The sequence below is a fragment of the Lutzomyia longipalpis genome, chromosome 4 (genome assembly GCF_024334085.1).
Source record: "Lutzomyia longipalpis isolate SR_M1_2022 chromosome 4, ASM2433408v1".
Classification (NCBI taxonomy): domain Eukaryota; kingdom Metazoa; phylum Arthropoda; class Insecta; order Diptera; family Psychodidae; genus Lutzomyia; species Lutzomyia longipalpis.
Genome location: NC_074710.1, coordinates 253256 through 265351, shown reverse-complemented (window position 1 = coordinate 265351; position 12096 = coordinate 253256). Strand labels below are relative to the sequence as shown.

Sequence of the window (12096 nt, the reverse complement as noted above, 5' to 3'; positions counted from 1 at the left end):
TTTTTATTGTTCTTGTTCTTGAACTTGCGCTGGAGTTCATTGAGGAAGATCATTAGCTCTGATGTCAATCAAGATAATTCCTTTACAACAAAAACTAAAATTCGTAATATATTCTTAGAAAAATATTATTCATATATTTTTACTAGAGTGCGTAATTAATTTTGAGATAAAAGAATGCGACACGTATTTGTAGCAAAACCACAAAAACAATTCATTAATGATCCAATTAAATAAACACTAACATTTAACAACAAAATACAAATATTTATTAATTTCACACGATGCAAAAAAAACATATTTTCATGAGGAAAAGCATAGAACAACAACAACTAAAAAAAACGGGGAATTTGCGTGATTTTTAGGCAATGTCTCATCGCATAGTCAAGCTCTTCATATTTTATCTTATCACCACCTACTTATTGCACTGTGCTGTCGTGGATTTCAGTCAAATAAGATAAGATATAATAGAGAAAAAAATTATTTTGTGCTGAAACTCAACCAATTCTTTTTGCTGTTCATTTGTGCAAAATCAATCGTGAAGTTCTGTGGTTTTTTAACTCACTTTTCTTGTGACTTGGATGAATTTTAGGCAGAGAATCCAAAATACAATTTACAACAACTTCATGGCTACAATTCCTGTCTACAATCCTGTAAGTATTTATGGGACCTTCTTGCAAATCCTTAATCACTCTAAGAAAGGCACATTTGAGTACTCTATAGACGCTCTAGCTTAGAGAAATTAGCAAATTTCACATGATGCAATCTCTTTGTTTTCAATATAATAGCTCAGCCCCTTTTTGGGGCTCATCCCCGGAGGCTTCCGCGTAGGGCAGATGATTCGCATTAAAGGTGTAATCAACTACTACGGACACAGGTGGGATATAGATAATTGGAATTTTCCTCAACTTTCTGTTTTTTTTCTCATCTCTTCAATTTTGTGTGAGTCATGTGAGTGATCCACTCTCTCTCACACAAAGTCTTATCATCCATTTTAATAGAAAGAAAATTAGAACGAAATAATTTTATAAGCCAAAAAAACTACCTTTCGCAGGTTCCAGATTAATATACAAGCCGGCCCAGCTCTTCGTCCTCGTGACGATGTTGGTCTACACTTGAGTGTTCGACCGCAGGAGCACGCAATTGTACGGAATACGTTGACAAATCAAATTTGGGGAACTGAGGAACGACACGGTGGATGCCCGCTCAATCCTGGACAACACTTTGACATTCTCCTCCTTGCTGAGCATTCCTGCTACAAGATTGCCATCAATGGCGTTCACTTTTGCGCCTTCAACCATCGCATGTCTCTAAGTAGGATGCAATTCATTTCCATCGAGGGTGACGTCACCATTCACTCAATCATCCAAGAAGGTGATACCAGCGGTGGTGCACATGCTCATCCCATGCCCGTACCCGCGGGAGTTCCTGCTGGTGGTGTTCCCGTATACCGTAAGTCACTGCAATTACCTACTATCTTGCAAATAAGTTCTACGTAGAGTAAGGAGGAGGTGGCAAGAATAGCTCACTCATGAAGTGACTTAGTCACAGAATCCTCCATTTTTTAACTTTTTTTAGCAAAAGTATTTCAATCAATCAAAATTGGGAACTTTCAAAATAATTTCAAGTAATTTAATCTTCTTTCAGCACCAACACCTTACGGAGCCGGCGGAGCTCCACCCTATGGAAGTATCCACAGTGCACCCTATGCTTCAGCCCCTCCTGCACCACCACCACCCCCATACAGTCCCTATCCTCATGGTGGCTACGGACAGCCTGGTAAAATCATATGCCTCAAAGTGTAAGGAATTATTTATTCTAATTATCACCTCTTTGTTTTATAGGTGTTGCCTATCAACCGGTACACAAGAAATTTCTCAATTAAAAATTCATTTCTTGTGCTTTGTGAGTCTCTGATATCATGAAAAGTTTTTCTTTTCTCTATCTGTGCATTCCTTAAGGAAATTTTTATGTTGTTAAATTATTGTTTATAAATGTTTTTCTTTTTTCTATTTAAAAATTATTTCCTTTTATGTGCTTCAACGTATAAAGTCAATGTACCGAACCGCGGGTTCACCAGCAATGGCTTATGGGACCAATCAACCATTTCAGGTGCTTATTAGCTAAGGCTTTCATTTTAAAAAATGTTGCAAAAAAGATAAGAAAATGAAAAAAAAAAGGAAATTGACTCACATTAAGCTTTCTCCATGTATGTTGCAGAAGAAAAAATCAAATAAGGCTTTAAAATATGCTGCCGGTGCTGCTGGAGTTGGGGCAGGAATTGGACTTACGGCCTTAGCCATTTCCAGCCTCGCTGGTGGCGGCGGTGGTGATGACTGTTGCGACGATGCCGGAGATGTTGATGTTGACTTTTGAAGGGATTTAATTTTCACCAAAAGAACATTGATTTTATTGATTTCTTTCTCTTGCTTTTTATAATTATATAATTTTATATTTTGTGTAATGTAAATTCTAATAAAAAAAAAGATGAGATTTTTATTGTTGTAAAATGTAAGAAAACTCAAAATAAAAAAAAGCACTGAAAGAATAAATGAATAGCAATGAAAAGAAAAATTTTTATTGGACAATTTTTGGCATCGCAGAAGGGATGCAATGTTGGTTTAACCCTTGGAGGATTTTGCTGGCCAAAGTGGCCAATTCGACTTTTTTCAATCGCCTCAGAATTAAAATCTATTTAACATTTCGTGGTAAATTCTACATCTGTGTATAGGAAAGTTTCAATACATTCAATAACGTCGAAAGAAAACACGGAAAAATATTTTTTTTAAGAGAAAATGAAGGTCAAACTTTTGAGGTTAGAAACTTCGATCCTCCAACTGTTAAAAAAAATGGCTAAGAGATTTGACGGAAGGCTAAATTTACGGAGAATTTGCACAGAGAATGGCACACATTCTACTCCACCATCTAATTCAGCCTCTGTGCAATGGGAATCTTCTTCCTGCGACGCCCACGCATCTGCTGACGCTCTAGAAATTCATAGTATCTCTCCTGTTTTAGCCATTCTTGATAGCGATACCACCATTCTTCCCATTTGATGTAATCCTATTGATGATTCCAGGGGGAAAAAAGAGAAATCCATTATAATTGAACCTTGAAGAGTGTTCTGAAGGGGACATACCTGAAGATCCAAATCTCTGAGATAACCACGACTCTTGTAGTATTCATATCGAACTCTCACATCATCCCAAGACATTAATCCCGTTGGTGCTGTTACGGCTAACTCCTCAGGAAAGTGCCCAGGTGGTGCTGGTGAGTAATTCCTAGCCGGTGGAGACTCCATCCCTTCTTCAATCATAACCTTAAGTGCCCCTCCCGCACTATCCTTGGTGATTCTCATATTCTCCATGTTACTCCTATCCACACTCCACTGTGCCATCTTCCCAAAACGCTCTGACAGTGTGAGCCTGGTGGTAGCTGTGAAAGCCGGCAAGGAGCTGCTGCTGCTGCTCGAATCATCCGATCCGGATGATGATGAACGACGCTTCTTCCGTTTTTCACCTTCAATTTTCACCCTTGCCCGTAGCTGTGATGAAAATAAGATGAGATGGTCAGTAAAAAAATTAGGAATTAATTGGATAGTATATAATTAACCTTTTCTGCTGCCTTTTCCTTGTGCCTCTTCGAATGCCCCGAAGATTCCACAGCAACGGGCTGTGGTGGCTCCGGAGGACGTATCTTTAAGCGTGGATCCTCCGGAATAAGTTGCTTCCGCGACGATCGTTTGCCGTGCTTCATATCGGGCTCCACGACGGTCTCCAGTGGGATATGACGCGTAGTGGGACGCGGTTTCTCGGCATCCGGACGCACCTTTGCCAGGCGCTTCGACGACGATGCCACCGGCGGCGGACTGGCAGGACGCGCATTTCCACGATTCCCACTGTGGTAGCCCGACGAAGATGTGCCCGAGGGGGCTTTCGATTTACCGTGCAACGACGCCACTCGAGACCCACTCTTCGGGAGTGGTGGCGATCGTGGCATTGGACGCGAGCGCGACAACGAAACCGAACGTGATCTACAAGAAGTCAACACACACACACTCTCTTTCAATTATGAGTCCTTTTGTAAATCCATTTAAAAAGAAAAGGATTTAAGCCCACACCACAATGGGGACTTCTTTTTTTTTCTATTGTTATTGTTACCTCGTATGACCATGCCTTGGTTTTGGAGAACAAACTGAACAGGATTCATCTGAACAGCTGCTGAGACTACTCCGAGACGGTGATCTTGTTGGCTAGAAAGGAGAGAAGTAAATTTTCATTCTCAAAACTTTACATAAGAATGGTACATTAAGAGATTACAACATTTTTTACCATCTTGTTGACTGATAAGCTAATCCATTCATAATGAGTGAAATTCATTACTTAAGTCAGAGGTTTAACATACAAAATTCTATGCCCAGCTAAGTAGTTAATTTCTCTCAATATTATAGTAAGTATTTTATTTAAACATAAAATAAAATAAAATGACTTATCAAAACCATGTTGATCTGTTGCAAACATCCAGGAACTAGTAGTCTTATATTTTCCCACCCACTATGTGACAAATTTCTCCACATAAACCCTCTTTTTCTTTTTTTCGCCTTAAAGCCCTAATTGAGATATCTTCCTACCTTTGGAGGCGGTGATGGTGGCCTTTTAGAGCGTACCAACATCTGGGATGCCTTAGATTTCCCATGCACACCCGGCGATCGACGCCTCATGTCGTGCAAGGGTGACCTAGGCGGCGACCTAGGTGAACGAGGAGACCTACGACGAATTGGCGGCTCAGCCGGTGACCGTGGTCTCTTTGTACGCAAATCCGGCGAGCGCGGCATACGTCTCCGTGCGTCAGGAGATTTTGGACGCCTCGGGTCCGGTGACCTGGGCGCACTTCGGCGCCCCCGTGAGCGACTACGCGACGCGCGTCTCGCGTTGTAGGCTCGATAGTCAGCATCGCTATCCTCGGTGGAGCTCTCACCTTCAATGTAGAGCTTCTTGTAGCCGGTATGGCGCCAACGATTGGGATCCTTTTCTTCAGCTTCCAGCAATTTCTTATCCCAATACTCGCCAGTTGAAGCGCGCGCCTTCTTCATCACATTGTCAATCTCTTTGCGCTTACCCGCAGGAAGGCTGGGGTCTATACAAGGGAAGGGGTGGAGGAGGGACAATAGATGTCATGAATGGCATTACCACACGACCGGAAATGGGGTGGATGTTGCTCGGAGTGCAAACACCACCCACTATTACCTGTTATACGAGCCACGGCTGGCTGCCGATCCATACGTAATTTCGAATTGGACCCAGCCACAGCGTCCCGACGCCGAACGGACATCGCCCCCCACCTGTCAAATGGAATTCCACGCAAGCTCTTTCGTTTCCGGAAAGCTTCACGACGCGCTCGTTGCACGTATTTCTTCACGCGATTTACCGATCTTCACGCGTATCCCGAGAGTCTCTGCTGTATATTGTGGGTAAACGGTTCACCCTACTTTCCGGAAGTCCACGGAGCTTGCAAAATTATGTTTTTTTTTCTTTTCACAAGAAAGTTTATGTGTCCATTTTCTTTGAAATCTCTCAAAATGGGAGATAAGCTTTATTGAAGTTTTTCTGTCATTTCAGGCATGAAATCACCTACTTAAAATGATTCACTACAATTCACGCACGAACACAAAATGTGCAGAAATAATAATTACTGAAAGAAAACTTGGGGAAAATTTCAATAAAATATTGAGGAAAATTCGCAGCAGTCCGATCTGTCAAAAAGAAAACTCTCATCCACGAAAGCACTTTGCAAGAAATCTCACTAAAAATCCCAAAGTATTTATATTTTACAATTAGAGTCACAAAAGGGTGGTCCAAAGAACACTTTTCCAGTTTATTTAGCACTTTTCCGCACGTAAATGACTGCGAAAAATCCACTGAAAAAGTCAATGCAAAGGAGACGGAATTTTCTTCTCACAAAACCAAATGAGCACCCTATAACACAAAGGGAAACTTTTGTGGAACTCTCTTTACGATTGTTTACGGGACATTCTTAGAAAAAGTCACATGACAATGAAGACGTTGAGTCGTGACAAATTACGTATTTTAGTATTATCCTTTTCTTAGGGCGCCAAATTCAAAAAAATAGTCAAAAAATATGAGATTTGTTTTGAAATTCGCACCTGGAAATAAAACAAATTATTTTTATATTTTTATTGTGAAAGAAAATTCATTTTCTATTCTAATGTATATTTTATAAGCACATCTAAAATGGGATTAATTTTCAGCACAAAGTATTTAATTTTATTTTTGCAATTATAGCCAGAGAAAGGGTGTAGTACATCTCACAGTAATTAGGTAATTATTATGTACAATATTGAATTATTTTTTATCTTCAAATTCCATCAATTTTCTTCTTATAGCTTTTCCTCAACTGTCCACAAACAAAAGGAAAATTTTGTTTATCTAGCATTGTGTAGGTTGGAAAAGAAATCCTACAAAAAAATTATATATAATAATTATATCCTGTATGAAAGGGCGATTAACTTTCTAAATATCTGATTATTAATATTTTATAAGATTTTCATTTTTATCTTATGTAAAATGGAGAATCTTGCGATTTATGATGCACTCTATTGAAAGAAAAAAAGGAGTTTACCCACTTTTTCTAAGAGATTTTTTTTTAATTTGCATTAAAAAGAATGTAAGAATAAAGAGACAAAAAATACAATTGTGACGTCATTCTTTAGATTTTTAGTGAACTTCTTTGTAGGCTTTTCTAAAGCCGATCCAAAAGTGGGATTTTTTTGCTTCTCAACTACAGTATACGAATTATTATTATTTTTTCAAAGGGTAAACTCCTTCATCTCTCTCTGTTGAACATTTATAATTTCCTGAAAAAAATGCACAAAATTCTATTTAAAAATTTCAGCACAAAATCAATTATTTTTTGTGAGAAAAATCAATCAATTAGTACTTGATCAAGGCTCAACTCGCGATCGTAATTAACGTGATCAAACGTCTATTTTCTTCACACTAGACTTTCTTTTTCAAAGAATATTTCCATGTTTTCGTGGCAATAAAACTTTCAATTTGGGAAATCTATTTGGGTAGGTTCTCTCTCTCTCTCTCTTTGTAGTTCATTTGAATGAATTTTTTTAAAGAAAAGAAAATAACAAAGAATTGCAATAGAAAATGATCACTGTACCTTGCACTAGTCACTCAACTCGAGTGCAAGCGCTAGTTTCCCTCGAGTTTCTCTCATTGTTGATGCTCTGGGGGAAAACCTACCTTCTTATTTGCTTCTACACACTCTTTAAAATCTCTAATTTTGCTTCTCTAATATTCTTCTTTTTTTGCAAAGTTCAAAAAGTAATCTAATAAGTAATGATGGATTCATTGAAAAAATGAAAATTTCTGTAAAATCTTGTAATATCTTTTCATTTTGAAAAAACAAAACAATTTGTATTAAATTTTTGTTTAACTAATTTTTTGCCATTTAAAAAAAAGAAAAGGAATTAATATATCACAGCATCACCTTGATCGAGGTTCTCTACACAACCCCTTGCACTTATTGAGAATTTTGTTCTTTGATTTTCAGTTAATTATAAACGTTTTGCCATTTTGCAACAAATCTCTCGCAAGAATCCCCCGGCGGACTTTCTTTTTTTTTTTTGATAGTGAATTTTAAAGAAAACTTTTGTTCTTTGCCTATGCTTCACCTTCATTATTTTCAGCAACTACCACCGAAGGTACCTCCTCCTCCGTGGCTGTTGCTGGTGCACTACTCTCTTGTGGTTCATCATAGAGTGGTGTTGCTTTACCCGCTGGTGCCCCCCCATCATCTACAATTGCCTCACTATCATGCCCTCCGTCATTCACCGGGGCATCCTCATTCCCATCATCATCATCATCATCCCTTGCAATTCCTTGCGTTGCAGCGGTAGATGCTTGTGCTGCTGCTGCACCCGAATCTCCACCAAATGAATCCTCTCCCACTTCGGGTAAATCATCAACATCATCTGCCCCACCCGAAACACCCGGTGGCCCCTCATCATCATCCACATCATCGTCCTCATGACGATTCTCATCTTCCCATCGTGATTCCCGTTGTTGCTGATGTTGCTGCTGCTTCATCTCCCCACGTCCTTGGAAACGATTCCCGCCACGCTGATCTCGCATTCTACGTTCCTGCCCAGGTCCATTGCGACGTCGGTCGTCTCTATCGAAACCCCCTGCGGGTTCACGATCAAAATAACCACCACCACCACCTGGACGATCCATGCCGTATTGAAAACCTTTTTTGTTTTTTTAAATAAAAGAAACACACAAAAACCCCAAAGTTATGTGTTATTCTTGTAGCAAAGAGAGGAAAAAAGATTCTTACCTGGCCCTGGTGGTCCTGGACGTATTCCACGCATAAATAGTGGTCCTCCACGAGGTCCAAATTGTGGACCACCACCCGTACGTCCCATGGGTATCATACCGCGCATTCCACTCCCATTCATCGGTCCAAAGCGCGGTGGAGGGAAGAAATCTCCACGATGATTGGGACCACGACGATCAAAATCATCCATTCGGCCTGAAAAAAAATCAAGAAGAAAAATATTAAAGATCGTCTTTTGAGATATTGAAGATTAAAGAAAAAAAAGATAATAAGAAAAACAAATAAACTCACCATCTCGATGGCGCATTCCATCGAACATATCATGCTGCCTGAACGATGGTGGTGCACCCTGGGACATCATAATTGGTCCAGGTGTTTCAAGTAATCCATCCCCGCCACCTCTGCGTCCCTGCGGTGGACCCTGATCACCAAATAGAGACATTAGAGGCTGTGGATTCCTCCATTGAGCAGCATCTCTACGATTGTATGAATCCTCCGAGCTCTCATTTGCCATTTCCCGCAAACGATCTGCCAGTGATTTCCCCGTTGCTTCTGCCTTTTCGGTGCGTTCTCTCGACGTACGCTCACCACTTCCCCAGCGACTCCCTCTGTCGCCACGATTGTAGTCTCCACCACGACGATCACGATCTCTACTACCTCTTTCGCGATCCCTATCACGCCCACGACTACGAAATTCACGATCACGACTATCTTCGCGCATTTCATCCTGCTGCTGCTTCTTATCCGGCGTATTATTTGCAAAACTCTGCACAATTGATGGTGATACGGGTTGAGACATGAGTGGTGGTGGACGATTGAAGAAGTTACTCATTGCCATTAGTTGTTCACTAAGTGGTGTATCCTTTTTCCCATCTCCTGCCCCAACACCACCGGTAGCCGCCCCTTCATCATCCTCAATCTCCATGTGATCATCATCGTGCTTCTCCGGCTGCTGTTGCACCGGTGGCGGAAGACTCGTGGGTAGTGGCATTGGGGGCATGGGGAAGTTTAGGGTGAATAATTGTTCAGGTGTCGCCGTGGGAAGTGCACCACCTGGTGGTGGTATTGTTTTATCCATTTGCGGTATCTGCATCAGGGGGGTCATCATCATTTGCGGCGGTGGAACACCAAGGGGTAATCCGGGAATTATATTGGGCAGCAATGGTGGTGCAATCATACGTCCCGCACCAGCTGTGGGTAATTGAAAGGGTGCAACAATTGGCATCATGGCACCCGGAGGTGGTTGACTTGTGTCCAATGCAGCAATTTCGGGGCGTTTCAGCTCATTCTTGCGCTTCTCCTTCAGCCATTCCGGCAGGGTGTCCTCATCGAACATTCCACCCTCTTCGAGGGATATCAGATCGGTTGTGTGGTCAATCTTCGACCAGGGAATGTAGCTAACGCCCAAATCTAAATCCCAATAGTCTTTCCACTCTTTACTCTTCACCCCCTTGCCCGTGGCCCAGGAAATTGTAATGACACGCCCCTGCATTTTGTGCCCTTTGAGATTATTCATTGCCCTATAGGCATCCTGGCGGCGATTCATGGCAATAAAAGCACATCCCCGTGGCACAATCATGTCGATACTCACAATATCCCCATACCGCCCAAAAGTATCACTCAACTCTTCCTGCTGAACAAGTTTCGAAAGGTGCCCCACCCACAGGGTGGTACTGCACACACTAAGGTGCTCCTTCTTTATATCCGGTAGTCCCTTTCGGCGTCTCTCACGATCATACTCTTCCTCCTTTTCGCGCTTCTTATCGCGTGCTCTCTCCCTGGAGGAACGTCTTCGGGATCGTGGGGATCTCGATCGTGATCTCGTGCGCCTTCTACGATCACGTGTGCGATCCCTTGAACGTGATCTACTACGTCGACGTGACTTGTAGCGATCCCTATCGGGTGTTGAGCCATCCGAATCATTCCCATCCAGCGTGATTACCTCCACTTTTCCACTACTTTCACCCGCAAATTCCACATCAGCTTCCGCAGCATCCGTGCCAATTGGTCCAGACATCATTCCAGCACCCGCAGCTGCCATTTGTTGCTGCTGCAAATGCTGCTGCTGCTGCTGCAGAGCTTGCTGCAATTGTGCCTGCTGCAACTGTGCCTGTTGCATGGCATACATCTGTGTCTGTTGCTGCTGCTCTGGTTGCCGACTGAGATCGCATTCACTTGCAAACGGTAACTTCTTCAGCACATTCACGAGGTGCTTCTCAAATGCCTCCTCCTGCAGTCGCATCTCCGTTAATTTTGTCTGCTTCTCCTCCAGCTCGTGTTGCTTTAACTTCTGCAAATTCTGCAGCTGACGCAACACATTGGGATCCTGTAGCAATTGATTTAAGCTATTCATCTCCAGTACACTCGATGAGCTTGTAACATTGGGCGATGATGTCTTCTCCTCTTCCTCATCTTCCCCATAGTCAAAGTCAAGTAATTTCTTATTGAACTTCACTTGATCCTGACTACTATTCCCCGCACCCGCATCATTTCCTGTCTGCTGAATGAGGAGCTTTTGGAAGTGATGGAGCTGTCTTATGATATTGGGATCCAATTCAATTTGCCCCGTAACATTTCCATGGGAATTCGATAAATCCGCCGACATACGACTCTGTTCATCCGCTTGAACAACCTGCGGGGAATCCGAAACCATCTGGGTGGTAGATGTCATGCCATTTGTTACATTCATACTCTGGGAAATGGCTTGTGATTCAAGAGGATGCGTTCGATTTGGATTGAAGAAATCAAACAGAGGATTTATAACTTCCGGAGAAAAAACATTATTCTTCAGCCATAAATTCAGTACTCGAACAATCTTACTCTATAAAAAAAAAACAGAAAATAAAATAAAATAACTCATTGAGTGAAAATTAGAAGAAGAGACACGTTGTACCTTATCCTCAGGAGTACACCGGAAGAGATTAGAGAAAGTTTGTTGCATATTTTGGGCGAAACGAGGTGCAAAGACGTCTTTTTCGGGTCCAAATTGATGCCGCGACTGCCTAACAATAGCATCAATGACGTAGAGTCCGGGCACTTTGTACTCGGGCTTACACTTGAGGATGAACTTCTCAACACTCTGTACGACGTGCTTGTAGAATTTGATGGCTTTCATCGCAGCCCTCGTGATTGCACCCATCTTTGCTTTAGAGATGGGTGGTTTGGTTTCAATGAGCCCCGAAAGCTGCAATTTATAGAGGTAATGAGGTTTTTTTTATGGCACAAATGCCGTCTCTTCGGGGCTTCCGGAAAGGTCTACCCCAAGCAGACGCACAGCAAAAACGCATCACACAAAAAACCCACTCAAGGTCGCCCATTTGCCACCACTGCATCCTCCAAATACAAATTCCACACCCTAGTTTATCAAATAAAATGCAAAACATGTATGAAAGTGTTACAAAACACCCCAATAGCGCCCCAAAAAGGGGGAAAATTGTGAATTTTAGTAAAATCCCAGGAGGCAGTGGTGGTGGCAAATGTCAAGCGACTTCTTTTGCGGCACTTTTCCCACCTCTGCATTGAATGCAACAACACTCTCCATATTCATTGCCATTGTTGGTTCACTGAACTTGTTTTTTAAACACTTTTTAGTAGTTTTTCCACGAATTTTCCACCTTTTTCACGCGCATTATAAAAAAATCGTACTAATGGCGAATGGCGATTTCGCTATTTCTGTACAACTTACGGTACCACTGCGGTAGGTAGCGTTGCAATCGCGACCTTCACGACCTC

General features: G+C 41.8%; 3 protein-coding genes across 5 annotated transcripts; 1 reads left to right on the top strand and 2 right to left on the bottom strand.

Moving 5' to 3' along the window:
- The first annotated feature begins 510 nt into the window (after window positions 1-510).
- LOC129794613 (galectin-4-like) lies at window positions 511-2571 on the top strand. Of its 2 annotated transcripts, XM_055835402.1 has the most exons (7): window positions 511-650; window positions 786-874; window positions 1052-1449; window positions 1645-1776; window positions 1842-1858; window positions 2050-2109; window positions 2218-2571. In XM_055835402.1, exons 1-7 carry the CDS (start codon window positions 579-581, stop codon window positions 2371-2373), a joined length of 924 nt encoding a protein of 307 aa, XP_055691377.1. In that variant the 5' UTR covers window positions 511-578; the 3' UTR covers window positions 2374-2571. The 2 variants fall into 2 exon arrangements, with proteins under 2 accessions (XP_055691377.1, XP_055691378.1); XM_055835403.1 differs by lacking the exon at window positions 2050-2109.
- On the bottom strand, window positions 2384-5982 carry LOC129794609 (serine/arginine repetitive matrix protein 1). 2 transcript variants are annotated; one of them, XM_055835399.1, is made up of 7 exons: window positions 5829-5981; window positions 5244-5688; window positions 4628-5133; window positions 4158-4249; window positions 3610-4030; window positions 3137-3541; window positions 2384-3060 (listed from the first exon to the last, which is right to left on the bottom strand). In XM_055835399.1, exons 2-7 carry the CDS (start codon window positions 5326-5328, stop codon window positions 2923-2925), a joined length of 1647 nt encoding a protein of 548 aa, XP_055691374.1. In that variant the 5' UTR covers window positions 5329-5688; window positions 5829-5981; the 3' UTR covers window positions 2384-2922. The 2 variants fall into 2 exon arrangements, with proteins under 2 accessions (XP_055691374.1, XP_055691373.1); XM_055835398.1 differs by having other exon boundaries at window positions 5244-5982.
- A 276-nt stretch (window positions 5983-6258) lies between these two features.
- On the bottom strand, window positions 6259-12092 carry LOC129794606 (SR-related and CTD-associated factor 8). Its single transcript, XM_055835395.1, has 6 exons — window positions 11876-12092; window positions 11258-11548; window positions 8656-11185; window positions 8365-8559; window positions 7700-8275; window positions 6259-6472 (listed from the first exon to the last, which is right to left on the bottom strand). The coding sequence occupies exons 1-6, from the start codon at window positions 11915-11917 to the stop codon at window positions 6444-6446; spliced, it is 3663 nt and encodes a 1220-aa protein (XP_055691370.1). The 5' UTR covers window positions 11918-12092; the 3' UTR covers window positions 6259-6443.
- Window positions 12093-12096: the final 4 nt, after the last annotated feature.